The sequence below is a fragment of the Coenobita brevimanus genome, chromosome 71 (genome assembly GCF_032717465.1).
Source record: "Coenobita brevimanus isolate Jiangsu-jjx chromosome 71, ASM3271746v2, whole genome shotgun sequence".
NCBI lineage: Eukaryota > Metazoa > Arthropoda > Malacostraca > Decapoda > Coenobitidae > Coenobita > Coenobita brevimanus.
The window spans coordinates 29,424,902-29,440,361 of NC_137024.1; the positions used below are offsets into that span (position 1 = coordinate 29,424,902).

The 15,460-nt window shown below is 39.9% G+C and overlaps 1 protein-coding gene across 1 annotated transcript in view; it reads left to right on the forward strand.

Annotated features, from left to right (window-relative positions):
• Positions 1-15,460, forward strand: part of polybromo (protein) — a 740,816-nt gene that overhangs the window by 443,055 nt on the left and 282,301 nt on the right. Inside the window, exon 20 of the mRNA XM_080277986.1 lies at positions 4,662-4,793. Within this exon, the coding sequence (XP_080134112.1) occupies positions 4,662-4,793 (132 nt within the window). The remainder of the gene's footprint in view (positions 1-4,661; positions 4,794-15,460) is intronic.

Sequence of the window (15,460 nt, forward strand, 5' to 3'; positions counted from 1 at the left end):
GAATTTCCAATTAGTTTTTACAGAAGAAAAAAATTTTGAGAGGGACTATGTGGAACACGCATGTCCACACATACTACCAGATATACAAATAGCAGAAGAAGTAATACAGGAGGAGTTAAGTAGATTAGACAGAGGAAAAGCAAGTGGTCCTGATGAAATTTCATGTTGGGTATTACGAGAATGTGCAAAGGAGTTAAGTAAACCATTATTTTTAATTTTCAAGAAATCCTTGAGTCAAGGTAAACTACCTGATATTTGGAAAAAAGCAAATATTGTCCCCTTATTCAAGAAAGGAAATAGACAAAAATCCACTCAACTACCGACCAGTATCACTGACCAGTGTTGTAAGCAAGGTATTAGAAAAACTTATAAGAAAAGCTTGGGTAAATCATCTAGAAGAAAACAGTATGATAACAGAAAGACGGTTTGGTTTCAGAAAAGGAAAATCATGTGTTACTAATCTGTTGAGCTACTATGACAGAGTAACAAACACAATACAGGAAAGGGAAGGATGGGTGGACAGTATCTATTTAGATTTCAAGAAAGCTTTTGACACAGTACCACACCAAAGACTTTTATGGAAACTGTACCATCAAGGAGGAATTCGAGGCAAACTGTTTTGTTGGATGCAAGACTTTCTCATAAAAAGAGAAATGAGGACAGTACTAAGAGGAAACTACTCATCATGGAAAGAAGTGACTAGTGGAGTACCACAGGGTTCAGTGCTGGCACCAATCATGTTTTTAGTGTATATAAATGATATAAACAGTAACACTGGAAATGAGAGCTATCTGAATATGTTTGCAGATGATGCAAAAATACAAAGGAGAATTTCTAGCACAGACTCTTGTAGGGAGCTACAAGAAGAATTAAATAAACTTCATGGATGGAGTAGTACATGGCAAATGGAATTCAATGTGGACAAGTGTCATATAATCAAGTTTGGTAAAAGTGGAAAAAGACCTGATTGGGATTATAAGTTAGGAAATAAAACCCTATACACATCAGAAAGAGAGAAAGACCTAGGTGTGATTATCAATAACAGACTATCTCCAGCTGACCACATCAGCGAAAAGGTACGGAACATGTATACACTGCTTGCAAATATGAGAATAGCATTCACATACATGAATGGAGACATGCTAAGAAGGATAATAACATCATTCATTAGACCAACCCTGGAATATGCATCAGTAGTCTGGAGTCCTCATCTCAAAAAGCTCATAGACAAGATTGAAAAAGTTCAAAGGGCTGCTACAAGATGGATACCAAGCTTAAGGGACCTAAGCTACGAAGAAAGACTAAATAAACTGAATCTACCAACACTACAGGAGAGAAGGAAAAGAGGTGACATGATAATGCTATATAAATGCATATCAGGAAAGGAGAAAATAGACATAAATGATTACTTAACATATGGAGAAGCGTCAGCAAGAGGACACTGCAAAAAACTGCATAAGAAGAGAGGTGATAAAGACGTAAGGAAATTCAGTTTCCCAAACAGAGCAATTGATCAATGGAATGCACTACCGAATGAAATAGTGTGTGCCAAAACAATTCACAAATTTAAGGATATGTACGATAAATATGGTTTAAGACACGGGACAGTATGAGCTTGACTCATTCCTGTAAAGATACAATTAGGTAAGAATTAAGTAAGAACACACACACACACACACACACACACACACACACACACACACACACACACACACACACACACACACACACAAGCTTGAGTAATGCTAATGTTCAGTGCTGATGTAGAAACATTTGCCATCCTTGAAAGATAATACTGTAAAATAAAATTAAAGTTGATGCATTGTGATCTCTTTCATGTTAGCACCTGGCAAGCTGTATTCTGCTTCATTCTGTCTATATTGTGGTAAGCAGGGGCACCCACCATTTTTTCAAGTGATCCTGCTGCCAAATGGACACTGGATGATTAAATGGGCTAAGGTACTGCATCCTTAGGTAACCTATGTGATAAGGGTTTATGTGTTAAGGGTAGTTGGGGTTTATTGCTCAGATAACACCAATCGATGGATTTGTGACTGATCACTTACCTTATTTATCTGCATATTAACTTGAGGCTGCTGTGTCCGTTATGGCAGATAATGCGTTAAATGGTAGGTGTACAGTACTCGTCAAAAGTATTCACCGTTGTCCGCCGGGCGCACAATACCTATGGGCCAAAAAGAATCACCCATTTGGGGGGTAAAAATTGAGCCACAAGTTTGCGCCGCGAGCATGACATCACGGTAGCCTGAGGTCTTCTGACGCGCTGGTTGGTTCCCACCTCAGTCGCCCATGGGCTGCCTGAGAGAGAGGAACTCCGCCGCGTGTCCCTCTCAAATTGCGCCATTTTTTACCGAGTGTCCCGCAGTGTTTTGGGGTTTACCACTTTGTTATGGCACCTACCCATGAACTATCGAGTGAAATCATAACCCAGATCATTGCTCTAAAGAAGGCAGGCCACCAGACAAAGAAAATTGGTGAATTGGTTGGTGTGGCACTATCGACAGTGCGTCGTTGGTGTGCGCGGTTTCTATTGGAAAACAGTAGTGAAGTTCCCACAAAGAAACCGAGGTCTGGTAGGCTTAGGAAAACTTCCCCAAGGTCTGTTAATGTTTTAAAACGTGCAGTGGAGTTTAATCCTCGTGTGAGTGCAAGGAAAATTAAGGAGAGCAACCCGGAAGTGTTTGGTGAGGTGTCAGTGAGAACAGTGTCTCGTAGGGTGCATGAGCTTGGTTGCACAAGTCATAGGCCTGTGAAAAAGCCTCTTCTCACCAAGAGCTAGAGAATTTGTAGGCTTGCCTTTGCTAATAAATATCTAAACTGGGGTGAGGAGCAATGGTTGTCAGTGTTATGGTCTGATGAGGCAACGTTTAGTGTTACCTGTAACAGAGAAGCACGTGTGTATCGACGCAAAGGTAGTGACCCACTTGACCCACGGTATGTGGAAAGCACAGTAAAACATCCTGATTCACTCATGGTATGGGGTTGTTTCTCAGGGAAGGGTTTGGGGAAGCTTGTTGTACTTCCCAAGAACTTTAGAGTGATTCAGGATGTTTACCTGGAGCTTCTGTGTGATCATTTACCAGACTCCTTCGAGCTAACAAGTGCACGAGTGTTTCAGCAGGACGGTGCACCTGCTCACAAGGCCAAATCGATCACAAATTGGCTTCATGACTGCTAGGTATCATTCATGAAAGACTGGCCAGGAAATAGCCCAGACCTCAACCCGATTGAAAACCTCTGGTACCTTGTAAAGAAGAGTCTCCAAGGGAAGAACGTGAGCTCTCTGCCTAAGCTGGAAGTTGCCATTCGTGACTCCTGGGACAAAATACCCCTGCAGCACCTCAGGAGCCTCGCCCTTTCACTTCCAAGATGTCTCAGGTCCGTGAAGAAACGTAAAGGCTACCCTACGATCCACTAAAGGTAAATAAAATGCATTATTTATATGTTTTTTGAATGTTGAAAGATTTGTTTCTTAGGAGGGACGCAGGGCGCTCCATACTTCTGACGAGCACTGTACATGTTCATTTTTATTTTTATTTTTATTTTTATTTTACTTATTTACCTTTTACATTGTACAGTAATGTATGGTATGATTTTTAAGCTTCCATTCATTATTGCCAATGCCAAGTCACTGATTTCTTTCAATATTTAATTTTAATTTAGATTTAGCCTTCACTGGTGGTGACAGACATTTACATCAATATATTCATGTGAACATGGTTTTCATTTCACAAATATTGTTACAGTATTTCAAGTTAATTTGATGTAAACATTTTACTGTACTTTTTAAAAATGATATTGTTCTCTACTGCATGGGTAAGTCTTGTTCATATGATGACCACACCATGGTGATCTCTTACACCGGTGTGTCCCCAAATTTTGATATCTCTTCTCAGGACCTTTGTCATAGTTTCATGTAGGAGCTGGGTTTCTCTTCATTCACTCTGTATATAGCCAGACCTCTTGAGCGGACATACATGCCTCACCTTGTTGATAATACCATTACTCACACATCCTGTTAATTTTATGGTCAAAGTAACAACAATAGAAACTCCAAGTATACAGGGAAAGTTTCAACATAGATTTATTGCACTTGGAACTTACACACTAGGGGATCTAAAGACTATAATAAAAATCTGATATATGAACCAACCCTATTTTCTAAGCCACAACTTGTCAACTAAAGTGTTTAGCCCCAATTTGCATACTAAAGTCCCTAGCCCCAACTTGCCTACTGAAGTCCCTTGTCTCAACTTGCGTACTAAAGTCCCTAGCCCCAACTTACCTACTAAAGTCCCTATGTGACCCCAGCCAGAGTAAGAATTTGCTCCTGGGGGCTGTACAGAGGCAAAGCAGACTTACAAGTGTGACTATGAAATGATTTAGAGAGAGAGGGAATGGAGGGGGGGGGGATAACTAACTGCACAATTGGTTTCTGCCATCAGGGATGGTGTATTAAAAGCATGCTGTGTAGTCAGTATGCTCTTTCCACGTGATGTTCCTGTACCACTTTTCTTTATCTACGCACTGGGATTCCATGCATACAAAGCTCACACATAGGAGGATCTACTGAAATTTACTTTTAAATGAAATAACACCTAACTGGACTCACCTAAGCTAACCATACATAATGTTTGCAGGTAATCGGGAAGTGTGTTGTGCTGCCTCTGGTGGACTACATTAAGATGAAGCCTATTGACATTGATGAGAAGGATGTGTACGTATGTGAGTCTCGCTACAACAGTCGCAATCGCTTCTTCAAGAAGATCAAGGTAAGTAAGTAATGTGGTGGAAGGTTGACTATACACCCATACTCTGATATCTGGCAGTGTTGTGTGCCAGTGGGAATGTTTGGTCAGCGAGTATGTCAGATATCTCAGATATTGAAGCAGTTTTTGCCCATAAGATGCTGAAGAAAAGCCAGAGATGTGTTCCAGATCCAAACCCAAACTCTAATATACCTTAATCAATAGAGACTGACACAGAAACACCATAGATAATGTTATTTACCTTCTAAACAATACTGTTGCTAAAAAATGGCACGTCAAACATCACATACAAGAGGGTAGGTTGGTGGGAATGCGGTGCTCAACACCGCTTCAGGGCAGCTGTCTGACAGTGACAACGAGGCAGGGAACTGACAGCTTGCCAAGCGGGGATGGAGGAGGGCAGGGGGATGGGGAGGGAGACTAGAATGGGTGGTGAAAGGAGACAGAATGAAGGGACAGGGAAGGAGACAAACCAAACTGCTTTACTCCCCCCCCCCTGCTCTCAGTCATTCACTCACTTACTCGTTCATTCATTCACACACACACACACACACACACACACACACACACACACACACACACACACACACACACACACACACACACACACACACACACACACACACGGAGTCATCCGAGGAGGACGTCCGACATCGGCGCTCCGTACCGAACCAACACGGCCAGTGGCATTACCTAAATTAGTATCTTTGTATGAGTCAAGCTCTGTACCAGGTTAGACTAAATGATTTTTCATTATTAAAAGGAAAAAAAATAATAAGTTTAAACAAGACTTGTTCAAACAGAAAAAAGAACCACGAGGAAAAAATGCGCTGAGTCACCTGAGGTTTGTTTAGACTACAGCAACACGGGGAAACTGTACATACTCTGTAAGTACATACTCTGTTCTTTTAGTATTGCAAAATGGATACAAACTTTAGTAAAGCAAATTTGGAAAAGAAAAGGGATAAAAGTAAAAAGCAAAATGATGATTTCTACCAAGAACTGGTTGAAGTGGAGACTCACAATAGACTGGTTGAACGTGTACACAAACTAGAAATGGCTTTCAAAAATGAAATTGATGAAATAAAGAAGCAAATGCACTTGCAAAAGGAAGAAATAGAAAAACTAGGAAGGGAGGCCAATAAGAAAGACACAACCATCAGTGAACTAACAGTGGAATTGAGTACGCTTAGGAAGAAAGTGAGTGAAATGGCAAGTACAGTAGTCAATCACGAGAGTGTTATGGAAGAGTTCAAAAATGACACAGAGACAATTAGGCAAGCAAGCAGTCTTATGGACCAGAGCAGTGATATTGAGAAGATAACACAGGTGAATGAAGCTGTGCAAAGCTACAAAAATGATATAGAAACCACGTATGCTGAAATGGTGAAAGTAAAGAAAGACTTAGAAACAAGGGTGGAGGAAAAAAGCATTAAAAAGGAAGTGAAAAGAATAATCCAAAACAATCCAAAGTTAATCAGAGATTCAGTAGATATAAACAAATCAATAGTAATCACTGGTATAGAAGAGGAAGAAGTAAAAAACAAGATCACAAGAGACAAAAAGGAGATGGCAAATGTAATGAGCTTACTGAAAGAAGTATCAGAGGAAATCTGTAGTAAAGACATAGAGGAACACAAAAGGTTAGGGAAATACGAGAAAAGCAAGACAAGACCTCTAAAGGTGACTTTCCAGAGTGTAAACACTGCAAGAGATACTAAAAAATGCAAAGAATCTTATGGAAAAAGAGAAGTTCAAAAATGTATGGATAAAAAGATGCCTAACACAAGAGGAACTGGAATTACTGAAAGAGAAAAGGGAGGAAGCAAAAACAATAAATGAGGGAAGGTCAGAAGAGGAGAAGAAGAAATTTTTTTACAAAGTAATAGGATTGCAGGTACGAAAGTGGTACACAAACAGGATGGAAGAAAAAGGAGGAAGGTAGTAGAACCATGTCATGACAAGTATATAAACAAGATGATAAAGTTGATGTACTCAAATGTGGATGGAATTGTATCTAAATTACTAGAGATGAATGATTATGTCAGAGAAAATGAACCACAAATAATATGCCTAACTGAAACAGAATTAATACCAAGGATATCCAATGACATACTAAACTTAGAGGAATACAATATATGGAGAAGAGACAGAAATTTTAAAAAAGGAGGAGGAATTATAATATTAACTAAGAAAAATCTAAAAGTCAAGGAAATAAAACTAGATATACCATCACAAGTAGAACTGATTGCAGTAGAGATCAACACATCTGAAGGTAAAGTAATTGTAGCCAATTTATACATGCCACCCAGATCAAACACATGGGAAAGAGACGAATATGAGGACCTGGCAGAGAGTACAATTCAGAGTATAAGATCATTGCTACATAAAATGGAAGAGAAATCGGAAAGAATTATACTAACTGGGGATTTCAATACAAATAGAAATTGGAATACTCTAGATATAATTAGCTAAGAAAGCTGTTGGGACCAAAAGCTCCTGGATCTCGTGAAAGAGTTTTTCCTAACGCAACATGTGAGGGAAACCACCAGAAAAAGAGGACTTGATGTACCGTCAGTGCTAGATCTAATATTTACTAGGCAAGAAAATGATATTGACATTTTAATATATCACCCTCCACTCGGCAAGAGCGATCATGCAGTACTAAATTATAACTTCAGGATAGCATATGACATAGTAAACAGCAATGACAGTTACAAAAAGAGCCTAAACTACAAAAAGGGAAATTATCAAAACCTAAAGAAGTACTTCTTAGAAGTTGATTGGGAAAATGAACTTAAAGGACAAGATTTAAATGCTGTATATAAAAAATTTTGTGAATTTTATGAAATAGGAGTCCAGAAGTACATCCCACAGCACAAAGAAGCAGATAAGAACATACAGAAATGGTTCAATACAGAAAGTAAAAAATCAAAAGAAAGAAAAGATTTGTTGTGGAATAGATACAGAAGACACAATAGTGAAAGTGCGTATAATAATTACAAACAGGCAAGAAACGATTATACAAGAATAAGGAGGGAAGCCCAAAAACAGTTTGAGGAGGATATAATAAATAAAAGTAGTGATCAACCAAAGCTGTTTTACAGCTATATCAGAAGCAGAACCAAAGTAAAAGATATAATACAATCCATTACGGACGAGGGAATCACTTATACACAAGAGAAAGATATTTGTGAAGCACTAAATAAGAATTTCCAATTAGTTTTTACAGAAGAAAAAAATTTTGAGAGGGACTACGTGGAACACGCATGTCCACACATACTACCAGATATACAAATAGCAGAAAAATTAATACAGGAGGAGTTAAGTAGATTAGACAGAGGAAAAGCAAGTGGTCCTGATGAAATTTCATGTTGGGTATTACAAGAATGTGCAAAGGAGTTAAGTAAACCATTATTTTTAATTTTCAAGAAATCCTTGAGTCAAGGTAAACTACCTGATATTTGGAAAAAAGCAAATATTGTCCCCTTATTCAAGAAAGGAAATAGACAAAATCCACTCAACTACCGACCAGTATCACTGACCAGTGTTGTAAGCAAGGTATTAGAAAAACTTATAAGAAAAGCTTGGGTAAATCATCTAGAAGAAAACAGTATGATATCAGAAAGACGGTTTGGTTTCAGAAAAGGAAAATCATGTGTTACTAATCTGTTGAGCTACTATGACAGAGTAACAAACACAATACAGGAAAGGGAAGGATGGGTGGACAGTATCTATTTAGATTTCAAGAAAGCTTTTGACACAGTACCACACCAAAGACTTTTATGGAAACTGTACCATCAAGGAGGAATTCGAGGCAGACTGTTTTGTTGGATGCAAGACTTTCTCATCAAAAGAGAAATGAGAACAGTACCAAGAGGAAACTACTCATCATGGAAAGAAGTGACTAGTGGAGTACCACAGGGTTCAGTGCTGGCACCAATCATGTTTTTAGTGTATATAAATGATATAAACAGTAACACTGGAAATGAGAGCTATCTGAATATGTTTGCAGATGATGCAAAAATACAAAGGAGAATTACTAACACAGACTCTTGTAGGGAGCTACAAGAAGAATTAAATAAACTTCATGAATGGAGTAGTACATCGCAAATGGAATTCAATGTGGACAAGTGTCATGTAATCAAGTTTGGTAAAAGTGGAAAAAGAGCTGATTGGGATTATAAGTTAGGAAATAAAACCCTATACACATCAGAAAGAGAGAAAGACCTAGGTGTGATTATCAATAACAGACTTTCTCCGGCTGACCACATCAGCGAGAAAGTACGGAACATGTATACACTGCTTGCAAATATGAGAATAGCATTCACATACATAAATGAAGACATGCTAAGAAGGATAATAACATCATTCATTAGACCAACCCTGGAATATGCATCAGTAGTCTGGAGTCCTCATCTCAAAAAGCATATAGACAAGATTTTTCGTTCAAAGGGCCGCTACAAGATGGATACCAAGCTTAAGGGACCTGAGCTACGAAGAAAGACTAAATAAACTGAATCTACCAACACTACAGGAGAGAAGGAAAAGAGGTGACATGATTATGCTATATAAGTGCATATCAGGGAAGGAGAAAAGAGACATAAATGATTACTTAACATATGGAGAAGCATCAGCAAGAGGACACTGCAAAAACTGCATAAGAAGAGAGGTGATAAAGACGTAAGGAAATTCAGTTTCCCAAACAGAGCAATTGATCAATGGAATGCACTACCGAATGAAATAGTGTGTGCCAAAACAATTCACAAATTTAAGGATATGTACGATAAATATGGATTAAGATACGGGACAGTACGAGCTTGACTCATTCCTGTAAAGATACAATTAGGTAAGAACACACACACACACTAGAGAAGCCGATAAGACAAGTTTGGGTAAAACATTTAGAAGAACACAGTATGATAAGAGAAAGGCAGTTTGGTTTTAGAAAGGGAAAATCATGTTTTACTAATCTTTTAAGCAACTATGATAGAGTTATGGAAACATTACAGAAAAGAAAAAGGATGGGTGGACAGTATCAATTTTGATTTCAAGAAAGCATTTGACAGAGTACCGCACCAAAGACTTTTATGGAAACTGTACTATTAAGGAGAAATCCAAGGCAACCTGTACAGTTGGATGCAAGATTTTCTCAGAAAAAGGGAAATGAGAACAGTACTAAGGGGATACAAAAATCCACACTGGCAGACGAAAAAAGATGTATTCCAAACAGTTTCGGCGACAGCTATCTCCCTTTTCAGTGGATCTACATACACATGCTGAGAAGCTGCTTATATGCAGGGTGAGGACACTTTTTCCCAACCACACCTGATGTAACCTCACCAGACTCTCCCTCTACTCTGTCCGCGACCTGAGTGAGGGATTACAAGGGGCGGCAAGGACCTTGCCACTAATCCTCTCATCACTGGATCTAATTTATACATTCCTTCACTATGGTTAAAATTATTATATCTCTATACATACAGCTTCCTCTATCCTATGTTTCTTATAGTTACTAGATTCGTACAATATTTTGCTAGAATTCCAGTCGATTCTATGGTCGTTTTCTGAAGAGTGAATGTACACTGCGGGGAAATTACTTACCATGTAGGGAAGTGACTAGCGGAGTTCCACAGGGCTCAATGCTGGCACCATTTCTGTTTTTAGTGTATATAAATGACATAGATAGTAACATTGGAAATGAAAGCTATCTAAATATGTTTGCTGATGATAATAATAATAATAATCTGGCCTTTTGTTTCTCAAAAGCTCCAGTTCTTCCTTTGGGAATTCATCAGCTCTCGACACCCATACATTATTTTTTACAGTTACAAGAATTGTGACATTTCTTGTACATAATACAAGCTACATCATATATACATGAAAGTGGCAAATTAAACCCCATAATCATCCATCATAGTACCTCTCTCCAGGTCATAGCATTTTGATAAAAGAAAGGCTTTCAGCTGTCTCTTAAAGGATTCAACAGTAGAGAGTTGTCTTATGGACATTAGCAATGTATTGTATAATCTAGGGGCTCTGTACGCAAAAGAATGATCAGAGAAAGATGACTGGTGAATGGCTCCTGGTTCATCAAGACACAAGGAATCATCTTCACTGCTTAACACCACACCCGGGCGTGCCGATGGGAGTTTTAACAATTCAGCAGGATACTTCGGTTCACCATAAGAACCTTGAATGTAATAAGACACAGTTTAAATTCAATTCTAGCCTTTACTGGTAACCAATGCAACTCAGTCAGAAACAGGGTAGTTGAGGTTCTTGGGGGAGACCAAAGATAAGCCGTGCTGCCCTGTTCAACTCAGACTGAACTTTTGTTAGTATATTATTTGGAAGACCAACCCACAGTGAATTACAATAATCAACACAAGACAAGACCACTGCATGGACCAATGTTAAGAGGCACTGTCTATTCAGGAATTTTCTCACAGAGTACAGATTTGTGATTATCACGAGGGGTGTGAATTTAAGAATTTATGAATTACTTAAATGTTGCTTGTAAATAGAGACAAAGAATTGACTGTGAAATCAAGCAGTAAGGTTTACTTTGTGCCGACTTACTTTGCCGATTCTCTAAGGATGAGAATTTATAAACTTTCTCACCAGTACACAGCAGAGACTAATTACTCACGAGTGCTGTTTGTAGTATTGTTAGCCTCTTGAGAAAGTGACTCCACCCCTGACAATCAGTATCTAATACTAATAGTAATAAACAGGTTCTTGCAGGTGCATTAACTCCTGGCTGGCACAATGGATTTAAGCTTAATACAAAAGGAGCGAATGATGAGATGAAAGAGAGAGAGATTGTCCAGGTGCTTGAGGGTGCGAAAGTGGATGTATGTGGAATAACTGAAACAAAATAGAGAGGAGAAAGTGTGAGAGAATGGGAGTATGGATGGGGTATATGTGCAGGAGTAGATGAGAATGAGAGGGCAAAGGAAGGAGTGTGTATAGTTGTGAGTAAAAGATGGAAGAAGAGCATAAGACAGTATGGATCAGTTGGGTCAAGGATTGTGTGGGTAAAGTTGAAAGTTGGAATACAAATGTGGGCGATTGTGTGTGTGTATGCGCCAACGCAAGATTGTACTAGAAGAGTGAGAGAAGAGTTCTGGACAAATGTGGAAGTGTGCATGGAAAAGTTTGGAAGAAATGAGAGAGTGTTTTTGATTGGTGATATGAATGGTAAAGTTGGTAATGTGAAGGTGGATGGAATAGTTGGTGAGTGGGGTGTGCCTGCCGAGATAGATGAGAATGGGAGTGCGTTAGTGGACATTTGTGCTGGGAGGGGGTTGGTGATAGCCAATACCCTCTTCAGGCATAAAATGATCCACAGGTATACATGGCGAGTGATGAGAAGGGTGGGTGGTGAACTGAATGAAAGGAAGGCAATGATTGATTATGTGTAAGTGGATGAAAGGATGCGAAGATGTGTAAAGGATGCAAGAGTGTATAGAGGTTGGGGGAGTGGACTTTCTGACCACTACTTGGTGGTGGCCAGAATTAGGATGCAAGTGAGATGGAGGAATAGAAGAAGGGAAAGACGAGAGGAAGGAGTAGTTGCAAGGAGAGTGGAAAGGTTACAAGAGGATGAGAAAAAGGCAGAGTATAAGAGAGGAGTGGAGGAACGATTGGGCAAATATGAATTGGAGCAGATGGGAGACGTGGAAGGTGTGTGTAAGATATTTACAGAAGAAATATGTGCAGCATGTGATGTGGTGTGTGGAAGGAAGAGAAGGCGGAGGGGGGTGCAAGGAACAGCGTGGTGGACTGAAGAGGTGAAACAGGCTGTGGCACAAAAGAAGAAAATTATACAATGAATGGGTGAGAAATAGGGGCGTGGAAGAAGTTGAGAGGCGGAAGAGAGAGTTATATGTGGAAAGGAAGAGAGAGGTGAAAAGATTAGTAAGAGAGAGTAAGAAGAGAGTGGATGAGGAATTTGGAAGGAATTTGAGTGTAAAGTGGAGGGACTGTAACAAAATGTTTTGGAGAGAAGTGAAAAGAGTAAGACAGGGTGGAAGTGAAGTTAGCAGGGGAGTGAAAGATAAAAATGGTAGATTACTAGTGGAGAAGGGAGAAAAAGTGAGCAGATGGAGAGAACACTTTAAGGAATTGTTGAACGTAGAGGATGGAAGTAATGCGAGTATAAGTGGCTGGGGAATGGCTGGGAGAAGGAGGGAGGTGAGAAGACAGGAAGAAATCAGTAGGATAGAAGTTGTGGAAGCAATGAAGAAAGTTAAATCGGGGAAAGCCCCAGGAATTGATGGGGTGTGTGGTGAAATGCTGAAGCATGGGGGAGAGATAGTAGTAGAATGGATGTGGAAGATGTGCAGATTGGCCTGGGAGGAAGGTAGAGTCCCGGAGGATTGGAAGTCAGGTATAATTATTCCCTTGTACAAAGGAAAAGGGGAAAAAGAAGTGTGTGGTAATCATTGGGGCATTTGTCTTCTTAGTATAATAGGAAAAGTGTATGGTAGGATACTTATAGACAGAGTTAGAGAAAGAACAGAGAAATTAGTTGGAGAAGAACAGGGAGGCTTTAGGAAGGGAAGAGGTTGTGTAGATCAGATATTCATTCCTAGATCTTTAGTGGAAAAGTTTCTAGAGTAGGGAAAGAAATTGTATGCGGCTTTCATGGATTTGGAGAAAGCATATGACAGGGTGGATAGACAAGGATTGTGGAAAGTGTTAAGAATATATGGAGTAGATGGGAAGTTGTTCAATGCTGTGAAGAGTATGTACAATGGTGCGAAGGCTGCAGTGCGTGTGGATGGTGAACTAAGTGAATTTTCTCTTTGAAAGTTGGTTTGAAACAGGGATGTGTCATGTCTCCATGGTTGTTCAATCTGTACATGGATGGGGTAATAAAAGAGGTACAAGGTAGGGTAGTGGATGTTGGAGTGACCCTGGTGAGAGAGGATAGTGTTTGGAAACTCCCTGTACTGTTGTTTGCAGATGATACTGTGTTGTTGAGTGAAGACGAAGGGGAGCTGCAAGGCTTGGTGGATGAGTTTGAGAGAGTGTGTAAGAAACGGAACCTAAAGGTGAATGTAGGGAAGAGTAAAGTGATGGTCTTCGAGAGAGGTGAAGTTAGTGAATGTACAGCGAGGTTAGATGGTGAGGAATTGGAAAATGTGAGTACGTTTAAGTATTTGGGTAGTGTGATGAGTAAGGATGGAGGTTTGGAAGGTGAAGTGCTTGAAAGGGTACAGCAGGGAAGAAAGGTTGCTGGTTCCTTGAAAGCAGTGATAAGAAACAGGGAAGTGAGCATGGAAGTGAAAAAGTTACTATATGACAGTATTGTGATACCAACTCTAACGTACGAAAGTGAAGCTTGGACATTGTTGGAAGGACACAAGTCAAGAGTGAAAGCAGTGGAAATGAGTTATTTAAGAGGAGCCTGTGGAGTCACGTGGAGAGACAGGCTGACGAATGAGGATATATAGGAGCGTTGTGGTGTGGATGTGGATGTGATAGGAAGCGTTATGAGGAACACACTGAGGTGGTTTGGCCATGTGGAGAGGATGGAGGGTGAAAGACTGATGAAGAGAGTGTATATGAGTGAGGTGGAGGGGGGAAGAGGGAGGGGGAGGCCGAGGATGAGATGGAGGGATGGGGTGGAGAGGTATATGAGAGAGGGGGGTGTGAGTTGGGAGCAGAGGAGTGAAATGGCGGGGGACAGGGCGACTTGGAGGCGATTTGTTTGTGGCCACCCCAAACCGGATTGAGGCGTCTGGCAATAGATAGATAGATAGACAAAAGGACTGGCCTAAGTACCAGTTATGAATAATGTAAAGCGTTTGTTCGTACTAGGAGCGGCAACTAAAATAAGCTTAATGTGGAGAAATAAAACATGATTTTAATTACATTAAACTCAAAGAAAAGAACTATAAATTTATTAATTACAATGAAATAAATTTATGTTACATGACTCTCAAAATGAATTCAGTTAACAAGGAGAATACACTCACTCGCTCATTCAAATGCTAACACTTAAACCTAGGAAAAACGAAAAGAAATACTGGTCAGTAGAGGGGGCTAAGCGGAATAACTGGACGCTGGTACGTAGGACGGACGCTGCAATACGCTAAACCTCTTCGCCGATTCACCGTCTTGGTAGAGATTTCAGGAACTCACTGTGGCGGCGCTGCGCCACACTGGACACGAACCTGCTTTCACGACGATCAAAGCCTGACTAAGTTTGAATTATGAAAGAGGGCGAGGGCCGGCTGTGTTTGCTTCAACAGTCAACGGAAAGAAAGTGAGCGATATACTCTCACAATAAATCACTCAGCGAAGGCGCTAATGTCGCGCGCAAGGATGATCACTTATGAAACGGTGAAAAATGATTTGAAAACCGTCCCAATCGAGTGAATGCCAGGACGGTTGAACTGAGTGATACTCAGTGGGAATTCCACTAGAATTCATGGTTTTCACACTGAAACAAAATGTCATGAACCTACAAATACGCTTGCACCAATTTGTGACACTGATATGCAAGTTACACCCTCTTACAATCTGATTAATATGTTCTTTGTAATATAACTTAGAATTAAAATAAACACCCAGATTTCGAACAGAACTGACTGGATGAAGCTGCGACACGCCAGTGTTCAAAGCCAGGGTATTGTTAGTGTCATCACCCCTTCTGT